At 62.9% G+C, this 12,890-nt stretch overlaps 1 protein-coding gene across 1 annotated transcript in view; it reads left to right on the plus strand.

Moving 5' to 3' along the window:
- ADAMTS2 (ADAM metallopeptidase with thrombospondin type 1 motif 2) overlaps window positions 1-12,890 on the plus strand; it is a 227,643-nt gene that overhangs the window by 86,251 nt on the left and 128,502 nt on the right. The window contains 1 exon segment of the mRNA XM_037817818.1: window positions 4,812-4,971. Within this exon segment, the coding sequence (XP_037673746.1) occupies window positions 4,812-4,971 (160 nt within the window).

Consider the following 12,890-nt stretch of genomic DNA (forward strand, 5'->3'; position numbering starts at 1 on the left):
AGGAGGAGGAGGGATGCAGCTCTCCTTTAAAATAGGTCCAGGAATGGGGGTCTTCCAGGGGCCAGCCTTGCAGGGGGTTCTTGGGGCAAATACTTGTGGGGGGTTTATGTGGTGTGAGTGTGTATGTGTACTAAGTGTGTGTGTGGCATGTGGTGTGGTATATATAACGTGTGTGGTGTGGTGTGTGTTTTGGAATGAGCTCAAGTCTAGAGGCAGATCCCTGCTGCCATCTCCCCTATCTTAGCTGGAACCCTTCTGGCTTTGGACCCACTTTTCTTGTCGTCTTGGGGCAGTCGGCCACTGGTCTCGGGGCAGTCAGCCATTGGCCTTGGGGTGGTCAGCCATTTGGCCCCACACTTGCAAATGCAGAGCACACGTGTGCAGGCCGCAATAACCAGCAGACATGGATCGATGCTGGTGAGGGGTCTAACACTTCCTGTTCAGGTTTGCTAAAGCTGCCATTATGCAAAATACCAGAAGTGGGTCTGATTTTACAAAGGGGGTTTATTTGGTTACACAGTTACAGTCTTAAGGCCATAAACTGTCCAAGGCAACACATCAGCAATTGGGTACCTTCTCTGAAGAAAGGCCGATGGCATCTGGAACACCTGTCAGCTGGGAAGGCACGGGGCTGGTGTCTGCTGGTCCTTTGCTCCCGGATTCTGATTTAAAATGACTTTCTCCAAAATGTCTCTGGGCTTCTATCTCTCTTAGCTTCTCTCAGCTCTTTCCTTGGTTCTCCTGGGGCGTTTCTAAGCATCTGGGGGTCCTCTCTTAGCTTCTCTGGGGCAGACTCTGGGCTTCATCTCTTAGCCTAGCATCTCCAAACGTCCTTCTGCTGCATCTCCAAGTGTCTCCAAGCATCTGGGGCCCGTGTTGGCTCTTAGCTTCTCCCCGGGGCAAACTCTGGATCACATATCTTAGCTTCTCTCCAAATGTCTCCCTCAGCTTCTCTGAGCTCCCTTAAGGACTGCAGTGATCTAATTAAGGCCCACCCTGGATGGGCAGGGTCACATCTCCATGGAAATACTCAATCAGAAGGTCCCACCCCCAAGACTGGATTAAAAGACCATGGCCTTTCCTGGGGTCCATGACAACTTCAAGCCGGCAGACCTTCCTCCCCTGAGGTTCCATCGCCTCCCCTGAGGGCACCATCGCCTCCCCTGAGGGCTCCATCGCCTCCCCTGAGGTTACATCACCTCCCCTGAGGGCTCCATCGCCTCCCCTGAGGGTGTCATCGCCTCCCCTGAGGTTCCATCACCTCCCCTGAGGGCTCCATCACCTCCCCTGAGGGTTTCATCACCTCCCCTGAGGTGCCATCGCCTCCCCTGAGGGCTCCATCACCTCCCCTGAGGGCTCCATCACCTCCTCTGAGGGTGCCATCAGCTAGACGCCCCTGGTTGTGTGAGGAGCCGCTTGGAAATGTGAGTAAACAGCCTTGTGCTTCTGCGTCGTGTGTACTTCAGTGCCCATTTCCAGAGGGTGCCTTGGGAGGGCCCCCCAGGCAGCCCCTGCTCCGGTGTGGCCTTTGGCTCCCCGACCTTGGCAAGGCCCAGGGTCAGCCCAGCGGCCTCGAGAGGACAGCCTGACCTCGATACACGGGGAGACCCCAAACTGTCCCTGGGTCTCTCGGGCCAGGGCGGGCCACTCTCCAGGTCAGGTTCTGGCCTCATGTCACTCTGTCTCTCAAGGGACTCTCCAGGGCACTGGGCCTGTGGGGGCAGCTCCCGGCCTGGGGTCCGAGGACCCCTGCAGAGAAGGGGCTGCTGTTGGCCGGGGTTCCCCAGTTGGCCCAGTCAGGCCCCGGGGGACACAGGCAAGTGCCTCCCCCCACAGGGCTGGGGTCTGACTCCTCGTCCCTGCACAGGCCTTTCTGGCTTCCTCTGGGCCTCGGTTTCCCCATTTGGAGAGCTAGCAGGCTTGGTCCCGTGGTTGGATTCCCAAGGGGCTCTGGGTGCTTCCAGGGGAATAACTGGAGGCCCCGGGGAGCCCGGCCTGACCGAGCGGACACTCGCCGCGCTTGCTGACTCCGAGGGAGCCTGAGACTCTGTCTCCCACCCAGACCACAGACGCGCAGCGCAGCGGCCACGCGGCCGACACAGCTCTGGGGGCTGTGAGCTCCCCCGTGCCGGGGAGGGGCGGCCCCGGTTGCCTCCGCTCCCTGTCGTGCCTCTCGGAGGACGTGTCCCAGCTGGACGGAATCGTTCGCTCACTCATCCCCAGGCATTCACTGACTCCCTGCCAGGCCCTGGGGGTCTGGGGATGAGTCAGAAGTGGGGGGCCTGTGGGGTGCCCGTTGGGCCCCCTCCTCTCAATTCCCGTAGCCCCGGTGACCTCATCCACCCCTGGCCTCGGGTCCCGCCGCCTCCCTCCCGGACTTCTGCCCCAGAAGTCAAAACACCACGATCCCGACCTGCCCCCGCCAGCCTGCCCCCTTCTGCCCTCATCCTCCGCACCCTCCGGGAACGGCCACTCACCCCCCCCCCCCCGCTGGGACCCTGTCACCCGTGGCCCCAACTAGGGGGCTGAAGACGACAGAAATGTCTACTCTGCAGGCTGGAAACCTGAAATCAGCGTCACTGGGCTAAGGCCAAGGTGTCGGCGGGGTCCTGCTCCCTCGGGAGGCTCCAGTGGAGGCTCCATTCCTCATCTCTAGAAGCTTCTGTGGCTCTGACATTCTTTGGCTTGTGGCCACTGCACTCGCATCTTCAGGGCATCTTCAAATCTCTCTCTGCTGTGTCTCCGGATCTCCTCCTCCTCCGTGTGCATCTCCCCATCTCGAAAGCCGTAACCTCGTCACACCTGCCAAGGCTTTGCCATAGAAAGCCTCGGTCTCAAGTTCCAGGACTCGGGCCTGGATATCTTTTGGGGGAGCCCATTCCTCAGCCAGCCTGACCTGCCCTCTCCCCCAAAACATTCCCGTGGGAGCTGCCTTCTCGGCCCCTCTCTGCAGCTGCCCAGTGGCCTGCGGGAATTCCCACTGGATCTGTCCTCAGACTCCGGCCGGTGTCGGGAAGGGGCCCAGGGAGAAGGCGAGCAGCGGTCCGAAGCCCCCACCTCCCTGTCTCCCTCCCCAGTGAGGGTGGACGACGTGGCCCTGGGAGCCCTCTGCACAGCTGGACGGGTGCTGCCAGGGCTGCACCCGGGGGGCTCGTCGGGAAACACAGACGGGGTGGGCGGGGGGCTGCTGGGGCGGGGGCGGGCGGGTGAGGCCGCCGAGGGCAGTGTCCCCACCAGGGCGGCTCGCCCAGGCCTGCTGGGCTGCAGTGTGGGCTGGGAAAACAGGAAATGCCAGCTCTTCTGTTTTATGAGAGACTCTGGAAATCTGGTCATTTACGTGAAATCTCGTGACTCTTAAACCCCAGCAGCAAACTCAAGCTTTGAAAAAAGAGGAGCACAGTGAGTGGGTGTCAGTGTGTGGTCGAAGGGGGATCGGTCTGCAGGTCAGGCACCGCCGGGGCGGGGGCGCCCGGACATTGTTGGCTTAAGTGTTTTAAGTGTAAAAGAAGAAAAATGAGGACTAGGGCTGTTGTGGGGCATTTGGGCTGGGTGGGGTGGGGCCCGGGCCGGGCGTTGTGGGGAGCGTGGGGGCTTGTAGGGGGCCCTGGAGTGACGGGTCTGTCCTGAGAGCCTCGGACGCCTGAGTCCAGAAGGAAACGGGCGCCAGGGAGGAGCTCCCATGGGGAGGCCGCGGTGGCCTCCAGAGTCTGGGCAGGTGATCGACACGGATGTGGGGAGCTATAGATAACGCGGTGCCAGGCCAACCCCACAGTGGCCCACTGCAGCCAGGCGCTGGGCAGCCTCCCAGTCAGATCCCAGTGTTTTCCAAGGAAAGGTGCAAGTCTGTTTTTAAAGCATGAAATCCTGAACTTGAAAATTGCTGTCTGGGCCAATATCTGGGCGCAGGTTTAGTCTCGGGCGGCCAGTTTTGGCCGAGGTCTTAGACTTTGGGTCCCTGTGGGGTAGGGGGTGCAGCTTAGCCCAAAGTCGGCACATCTGGGTGTCCCCCTGGGGCCGTGCCAAGGCCCCGAGTACAGCTCTAGAAGGAGGGACAGTGGGGCCAGGAGAACGGGCAGAATCACTTCTCCACATGGGGCTCGGCACGGCCCCAGCCGATGGTGCCTGAGGAGGCGTCTTCGTGGCTGACAGTTGCGATGTTTGCAGGTTGCTTAGGAGGCACTCACGCCTCTGTGACTTCCCGTAGGCTGTTCCCTGCCCCGGGGATGCCCTTCCCGCTGGTGAACTCCTACACAGCCCGTAGGACCCAGGCCCCTCCTGAGGAAGACTTTACTCTCCCTTCTGGGGGCTCCTAGGGCTGGAACCTTGCTCCCACTCCTTCCAGGCCTGTGGGCAGCTGGTGGGCTCCTTGGGTGCAGGGCAGGGGTGCAGCCCTGGCTCTGCCAATGTCAGACCCACAGAGACACTCCAGCCTGTGCAATGGGTACATCACTCTCAGGTCCTGGGTGAGGAAAGCTGAGGCACAGAATCAGGAGGGAGCTGCCCGACGCGTAACTGCCTCCAGCCCTGGGCCAGGCCCCGTGCATGGTGGTGACCCAGCCTCTGTGGCCGGAAGTGGGGGCTCTGGGCAGATGGGGGTCTCCAGGGCCACCTCTCAGTGCCCTCCAGCCGGGCTGGGGCTCCAGCTGTGCACCCAGGTGGTTTGTGGGCAGGGTCCTCATGGTCCTCCTTGGCAGGTGGGAGGCCGCTGTGGGGACCCTCTGGGACACTCCCCCGCTGCACCAGGCTCACAGCTCTCTGCGTCCCTCCCGTCCGTGCGCTGGGATCTGAAACGCTCCTCTTTCCCTCCGCAGGCCGGTCTGATCCGCGTGGAGGAGGAAGAGTTCTTCATCGAGCCCCTGGAGAAGGGGCCCGCGGCGCAGGAGGACGTGGGGGGCCGCGTGCACGTGCTGTTCCGCCGGCCGCCCACCCCCGGGCCCCCTCCTCCGGGGGCGCCCCAGGCCCTGGACACAGGTGAGGCTGCAGGCGGGTGGGCTGCATGGGGAGCGCTGGTTTTTGGGGTCTTGGGTGCTGATGGAGACAGACCAGAGGCCAGGTGGGGGAGGGGCGTGTGGCACAAAACCCCGGGGGGACCCCCGGCCCCCGGGACACTCTCCACCCCGAAGCATGCGGGCTTGTCTCTTTCCACGAGAATGGAAGTGCGCTCCGGGCCCACACGCACACGGGGAGCCCCTGGGGCCGCCTGGTGACCGGCTCTCCGGCTGTCACCTCGCGAAGCCCTCCGGCAGGCGATGCACCAGCCCCTGCCTCCCCATCCCCAGCGCGCTCCGGCTTTCCCGTCCCGGGACTGGGAAGGTCAGTGTTGGGTCCCACTGGGGTCCCAGCGGGCCTGGGAGGTGGCGTCCGGACCCCCCGTCACGGCGATGTGCCGCAGCCCTTCCAGTCACCCCGAGGAAGCCCTCGCTCGTTATTTCAGCTTTCTCCAGCCTCCCAGCTCGATAGAGGAATTGGGTGCAGCCCGGCCAGGGCACCTTTCTAATTTCCGAAACGCTGTGGGACACCCTGGCAGAGGAGTGTCCCTCGGGAATCTCAGGTGCTGCTCACTGACTCCCCCCTGACGACGGGACGGGTGGAGGGGCCCGGCCGCTGGCGGCAGCTCCGGTCCGTTTCGCCGAGTCCCCCCCAGCCGGCTGCCCCGCCGTCCCCTGGCACCCAGGCTTTTCTGCAGAGGGAGAAACGTGGGGTAACCCTGTGGGGTGGGAGCGAAACGCCGGGCAGGGAGGTGGCCTGGCCTTGGCGTCAGGGCTCCCGGCCTTGCTTCTTGTTTGCAGAAGTTTGGGCTTCTGGCCTCTGCTTTCTTCTCAATCGAGCAGAATTAGAAGCAGGAAGGTGGGTTTGGTGCTTCTTCTGGGCTGGACTCTTCCAGAAGATTCCGGGTGGTCCTGGAATGGGGGAGGGGAGCCTGTAAGTCGGATCCCGAATTCCACGTGGTGCCTTTCTTTCTGAACACGCATCCTGTCTTCCATGGACTGGCAGGCTTTGCCTCATTTTCTGGGCTTCTGCTGGTGTTCCGGCAACTTCCGTCCAATCGCCACTCCCTGCTCCCCAGCCCCCATCCGCCCACCTTTGTTGGATCCAGAAAAGGAATTTGAAATGCAGAATAAGCACTGACTTAGAAGATGCCCCGTGAGGCCAGCTGCAGAGCTCAGGGGTGAGGCTGGGCTGGAAGATGGGGTGCACGGGGGTTGGCGATCGGCTGTGGGGAGGGGTGAGCCTGACACCTGCTGAGCTCCAGGCCCCCCCCGGGTCAAGGCCTAGTTCTGTGAGCCCTGGGTCTCCAGCTGCAAGGCCCGGCCTGCGGGCTGTGTAGACCCTGGGCTCTGGGTCCCAGGCCACAGCTCCAGGGCCTGGGGTGGGTCAAGTCTCCTGTCCTCGTCTTCTGGCCGGTGTCTGTTTGACCCTGCTTGGACAACTTGAGCCCACAGAGAACACGAGCCTCCCTGGCTGTGCCCGTCTCTTCCTGCATAGCCCAGGGCCGAGGCCGGCTCCCTGGCTGGAGGGGAGCTGGGTGCATTTTGTGCCGGGCAGGGCTGTGGCCCGGGGTCACCTTGGGTGGCCCAGCTTCCCACCATCCCAGGCCCTGACAGGACCTAGAGCGACAGCCAGGAGACGTGTCAGAGCTGCGTCCGGCAGCGGGGCACACTGGCTCCTCGCTCTATCCCAGAGGGGCCCTCGAGCTTCGGGGCACGGCCTCCCAGGGCCTGTGGTGGGAGGACGCATTTGAGATGGCATTGTGGGAGCTGCTCGGGCTTTTAATTGATTTATTATTGCTTTAAGCCAGGGGTCCCCTTCTGCGGGGGCTTCTCCTGGGATCCCCGATCCCTCGGTGGCTCTGGCCTAAGAGGTGGGAGGTGAAGTCCAAAACCAGTTCCACTGGGCCGATGTCAAGGCTGGATCCTTCTGGAAGCTCCAGGAGAGCTGCTGTGGCGTGTTTGTCCGTCCCTGCCGTCCCCGCTCCGTCGTGCCTCGGCCTCCTCCTCCGTGTGTGCCGGAGCTCCCTGATCTCCCTCTTAGGAGGATGCTTGGGAGAGCAGACGGGACCTTCCGGATAAACCACGATCATCTCCCCATCGCAGGGCCCTTCACTTCATCGCTTCTGCAAAGCACTTTTTTGTCATCTGAGGCAGTGTTTGCAGGTTCCCGGGCTGAGGACCTGGTATCTTTGGGGGCTGCTACTTGGAGAAGCAGCACTCCCGCCCCCCGCCCCGTGCCCACACCGGGCCACTTGCAGAAGGGCCTGCTGTCCCAGCACGAGGACTGCGAACTCAGGGTCCTGCGGGGGCCCCGCGGAGAGCATCAGTGAGGACAGCCGGCCCAGCCGGGACCCCTAATTACAGCCTTCCTCGGGCCTGGCTTTCATTTCCCCACTTTTGATGTCGGCAGGCCCTCAGGGACGACTTGTCTGCTCAGAGGAAGTCAGCCGTGCGCAGGCCTCGCCGGGGACACGGGGCAGGCTGAACCCTGGCCTCAAACGCCCCCCACAAGGGCCGACCCCTCCATGTGCCCCCGGCCACGGCCTGGCGGAAACGTGGGGAGAGGGCAGCCGTGTCCTCTTCTCGTCCGGGGAACCAGACCATCGTTTTTTTATGCGATCCCTCCTGATTTCAGAGCGTGGCTTCAAATTTCTGGAAAAGCTTCACATGGGCCAAAGAAAACACAGGTTCCTGTTGGCCCCTGTGCTTTATGAGATGCGGTGTGGAGGTGTCCTCAACTGCTCCCGGGGCTCCCCACGGCCCTGGGGACAAAGGAGGGGCCTGTCCTCTGGGCTCTGGTCAGCTCCCGAGCAAGGCAGGTGACTCCGGAGCTCTCCGCGTGGCCCCCGGGAGAATCCCGGCCCGGGGGAGAGCTGGTGCCAGTGATCTTAGCTGCCCCTCCTCGGAAGCGGCCGTGCCAAGCTTTGGCCCTCTGCTGTCAGATGCGGTGTCCTCCCTGAGGGGCGGGAGCCACACCGGCCCTCGGGAGCTGCCCGGTGCCGCTGCGCCAGGAGAGTGGGGACAGGGCACACGCAGCCTATGGGGTCTCCAGCTGGCTGCCCCTAGCCCTTTCTCACCAGGGTGGGGGCCTCTGTCCCCACCCCCTGCTCTGTTCCCATCGCGTCCCTTTGCCCTGAGCCGGCTTGGGGTTTTCCAGGCAGCCAGGCTCCCAGGCAGGGGCTGGAACCCACACTGGGAGCTCTGCAGCTGCCAGGGCTCGGGTGGCATCCTGCAGGCAGTGGCAGCCATGGGGGGGTTTCAGGAAGGGTTAGGGTGTGGATTGCACACGAGGAGGAAACGGGAGGCAGGGAGGCCGGAGGGGTGTTTGGAGGGAGCGACGGCATGTGGGAGAGAGAGCAGAGCTTTGGTCAAGAAAGACCACAGGTTGGGGACGTGCACAAGACCCCGTGTAGTAGCAGGTAGTTGGCTAGAGCTTCGGTGCGGGGTGGGGAGGAGGGACCAGCTGCTGAAGACGAATCGAGCGGCCCCCTCCCCTGCGGCAGTCTGTATCAGCTCCTGGTGGCCGCCGTAACAAACAGCCGCAGGCTTGGTGGATTCAAACAACACACCGATTCTCTTTCAGTTAGAAGGGAAGTTAGAGGCCAAAAGGAGCCACGGGGGGCTGGTGTGTGCGGTCGTCTTAGACTTGTCTAGTGGGGGGGAGTGGCGGCCGGTTGCTAAATCCTAGGCTCTCAGGATTGTTCGGAGGGTACCGGCGGCGGGGGCTCTTTCCCGGAGGCGAGGGCGAGGCGGGGGACTGGGCCCGGTCCCCGGCGGAGGCGTGCAAAGTATGGAGGGCGGCGAGAAAGGAACAGGCGGGACACGGTTCTTTTAGGGTGAAGAAGCCAAGAGAGTTTATTAGGGGAGAGTACAAGCTTATATCGGGCGGTATAGAGGGCGGGGTAGCTGTAGAGGTTAAAGGCTTGGATTGGTTCTGAGAGGGCGCGGAGGTTGATTGAAAAGGGGCGAGAGTTGCTCCGGTAACGAAGAGGGTGGAGGGTACGGGTAAGGCACGGGGGTGGGGTTTTTCTCCGGCAAGCCCTCCCCAACGATTGTACTTTGGGGTGAGGAAATGGGGCCTGCCTCCGGCCTCACTTTCCCAGGCCCGGGGGGCTGCGGAGGGCGCTGTCGCCCGTGCCCACCACCCTCCCCAGGGGCTGATCAGGTCCCCCAGCCCAGGCCCGCCAAGTCGAAGCACATAATCAGTGCCCCGCAGGTGTGCACGAGTCAGCAGGGTTGGTTCCTTCCGGAAGCTCCCGGGCAGGGATCCGCTTCGTACCTCTTCTGTCTTCATTGGCAGCCGGTGTCCTTGGCCTGTGGCGGCACCACTGTCTTCTCTGCCCCGTGGTCCCCTCGGCTGCTCCTCGTCTGTGCCGTGTCTCCCTCTACTTCCTCTTTTAAAGGCCCTTGTGACAACATTTAGGACCCACGTGGGTAATCTGGGATGATCTTCCCTTCTCAAGATCCCTGACTTGATCACGCTTGCACAGTCCCTTTGGCCATGCATGTGAAGGAACATTTCCAGGTTCCGGGGATGAAGACATGGATGCCCTGGGGCGTGGGCCCTACGAGCCCACCACGACGTCTATATGTCAAAGCCGTGCAGGACTCGTGTCCGCAGGTGTGGGCCCGGGAGAGGGCAGAGGGGAGTCCTCGGCCTCCTTGCAGCCTGAGCCACAGCCCTGGGCCGAGTCAGAGCACTGGGGCCTCTCTCTGCCTCACCCGACCCCCCGGCGTTTCCTCCAGCTGCTGGCTGGAGCCCTGGGGTCCGTCTCCCACGCGTGGCTCTCCCAGGGGCTCCCGCACCCAGACTCAGCCCACTGTCCTCCCAGGCCAGAGTTGCCGGCTCACCAAGCTGCAGCTGAATGTGTGGGCCCCCGGGTTGCCAGATTCCCAGGAACCCTGCAGTCCTGTCCTCCTCCTTCCACGGCTGGGCCCGTGCCGGCTGTTCAGGGGCCCACAGACATAGAGGAGAAAAAGGGAACTGGGAAACCCGACGCAGCTGACCTCCGGCTCCATGAAGCATGTTTTTGAGCTCAGTGCTCCCTTGGCAAGTGCTTCCGGCTGTGCCCATGGAGAGCTGTCGGAGAGGCCGGGGCAGTGACGTGGCCCCGGGCCGGGGAGGCCGAGGAGGCCAGGAAAGCCGGGAAGGCCAGGTGGGGGCCGGCGCTGGGAAAGGAGCTTCCCGGGGTCGGAGGTGGGAAGGGCGGCTGTGGCTGCCGGCTGAGCGGGCCTGCTCTTGGGTTTGTGTTGCCTCACGTCCAAATGACATGCCTGGGGAGGACGGGTTCTGCTTGTGCACAGGGACTATCTGATCCGTGGAGGGTTTGACACGCCTGCTCTTTACAGGCCCCCCAAAAGCCAGTGCCAATTTCTGGGAGATTGGGGAGCACCCATGGGTGTCCGTGGCATTTATGCTTTGGATATGGGGAAGGGGCCTGGGACGGAGGGGGTGGTGGGCTGTGGAGACCATTTGAGAGACATCCAAGGGGACAGAAGACCCCTCTCCAGAGGCGGAGAAGACAGGCCAGGCTCAAAATGACCCAGGGACCAAACTCAGCCAAATCGTGCCCGCTGGAGGCCTCGGACCTCAGGCCCCATTTGTTCTCTGAATTCTCCACAGGTTGGCCAGCGCCTCAGCCAGCCCTTAAACCATGAACTATTTTCTATAAGAATTTCTGGTTTTCCATGACCCACTTCTCTTTGAATGCAATACCAGGCAGCTCTGGGCACCTGGCCCTAAAGAAACCTCACTGGGAAGAGGTCATGCCGTCAGGTAGAAATATCAGCCTCTGGCTCTTTCTTGCCTTCTAGTTCTCAGCCTTTAACTTTCTCTCCTTCCAGCTCTCTCTCCCTCTCTCTTGCACACACAGACACACCCAGATACGGAACTTGGGGTGGAGGTTATAGAGAGACTCTTTTGGCCGAGGCTGGGTCTTGGAGTGTGGGCGAAACCTCAGGGCAGGTGTCTGGAGGTGACCAGGAGAATCCAGTGATGGCAGCTGGGGAGGCTCTCGGGGGCGCCCGGTTGGGTGACGGGGTGCACCGGGCACCAGGGCACAGCCTGGGTTCGAGCTCAGGGTGGAACGGCACACGGCAAGCGCCCCTGGCCCACGATGTGCTGGAGAAGGTGGCCTGGAGCTGGGCCTGGTGGCGGGACATGGATGGGCTGATCCGGGCTGGAAAGGGACTGGGAACCAGGTGCCTTGGAGGGCTCAGGGATGCATGATGCTCCCCCAAATCATGGGGGGGATAAAAATAATATCAACTGTACTTCTTAGGTGGGAAACGGAGGGCAGCTAGCCCCTTGCCACATGTTTGACATCCCCTCCCTCCATCTCTTCCTTCCCTCCTTCCTCTCTTCCTCCTTTCCCTTTTCCCTCCCTCCCTCCCTCCTTCCTTCTTTCTTTCCCTCCTTCCTTCCCCCCACGTGTCAGGGGCTGGGCTCAGACACGCTTCACAGCAGCACAGGAGCCCGTGGAAGGCCCTGCTCGTCTGGGGCGCCGTGGGGGAGCCACAGTGAGCGGATGTTTGCAGAAAGTAGATGTTTGCTGGGCAGAGGGTGGCTGGGAGAGGGTGGTGAGGGAGGGAGCCCTGCAGGCAGGGCCTGCGGGAAACGCCCTGTGAGGAGAGTGACGGGAGGCCCAGGCCTGGGAAGAGCGTGCCGGCAGAGGGAACAGCATGTGCGAAGGCCGTGAGGCAGGAGGGCTCTCTGTGCGCTCGAGGGGCGGAGAGAGGTCCCCGGCCCGGGGCCGGCAGGGTAGCAGGTTGATGGGGCTGGGTCTCCCCGAGTCCGGAGGCTGCGGCGCATGCTGGCGTTCTGCTCTCTGTGCAGTGGAAGCCTTCGGGGGGCTCTGGGTGGCCGGAGTGGGGGGGCACGCCCACGGGGTGGCCCTGGTGACGGAGGACGGTGGCCTCGCGTCAGAGGGGGCGGAGCGGAAAGCCTCAGGTGTGGGAGCTGCGGAAGGGAATCACGGCAGCTCCGAGCGCTCGTCCCGGGCCACGTGTGGGTGCTGGAAGTGGGACTCCCGAGGGGTTCTCCTCCCGGTTCTGTGCGCCCCGGCTCGGAGGCAGAGGGGGGCTTTCCCAGGACAGAAGATGTGGAGCGTCGGCTGTGAGACGCGCAGGGCAGGGGACAGGGCTCCCCGGTGACCGTCCCCCCGCCCTGGCGCCCTGGCAGGAGCAGCCATCCGGGAGAACTCGCGGGTGACTGGACAGAGGACTGAGTTTATTGATAATCTGAGTGCACCATTAACTCGCGGCAGGCTGCCCACCGTCGGGGCAGGGACAGACCGGTTCCCCCGCAGCTACTGGTGTCTCCAAATCCTGCCGGCGTGGGGGGCTCTCCCGGGGGCTGTCTTTGCCGATCCAGCAGGTGGAAAGCGGGGCTGCCTTCGGCTTTGATCTGTGCTGCTCTGGTTGCTGGCAAGGAGCCCTTGGTTTTTTCCTCTCCCCGTTTAAGCTCTTTGCTTGTCTCTCTCCTGGGTTCTCATCGAGCAGGACGAGCCCTTGATCTCGTTCGGGTGTCGACGTGCTGTCACGCTTGATACAAACCATTTCCCCAGGCCGTGGTTTCCGTCCCGTTCCAGTTTCATTTGAGTTGCACAAAACCTGCTTTTCCATCGCTGAGGCTGTGGGTGGCTTGTCTCCCGCACCCACAGGGACGGGGCAGGGGTTCAAGGCCACGTGCACGGATTGGGGACCAGACACCCTGCTTCGGTGTGTCCTGTAACCCCCCAGCGACCCCGAGAAGCAGGTGGGGGAAGGGAGGCCCAGGGCCACGGCCGTCCCCAGCACTGACGGGCCGTAAGAGGGAAGGAGGCGGCAGAGAGGCCTAGAGCCGCAAAGTGCCCGTGTCCTCCTACGTGGCCTCCCGCACGGCGGCGTCTCACACCCACC

Source organism: Choloepus didactylus, chromosome 24, assembly GCF_015220235.1.
Source record: "Choloepus didactylus isolate mChoDid1 chromosome 24, mChoDid1.pri, whole genome shotgun sequence".
In the NCBI taxonomy this organism is placed as follows: Eukaryota; Metazoa; Chordata; class Mammalia; order Pilosa; family Megalonychidae; genus Choloepus; species Choloepus didactylus.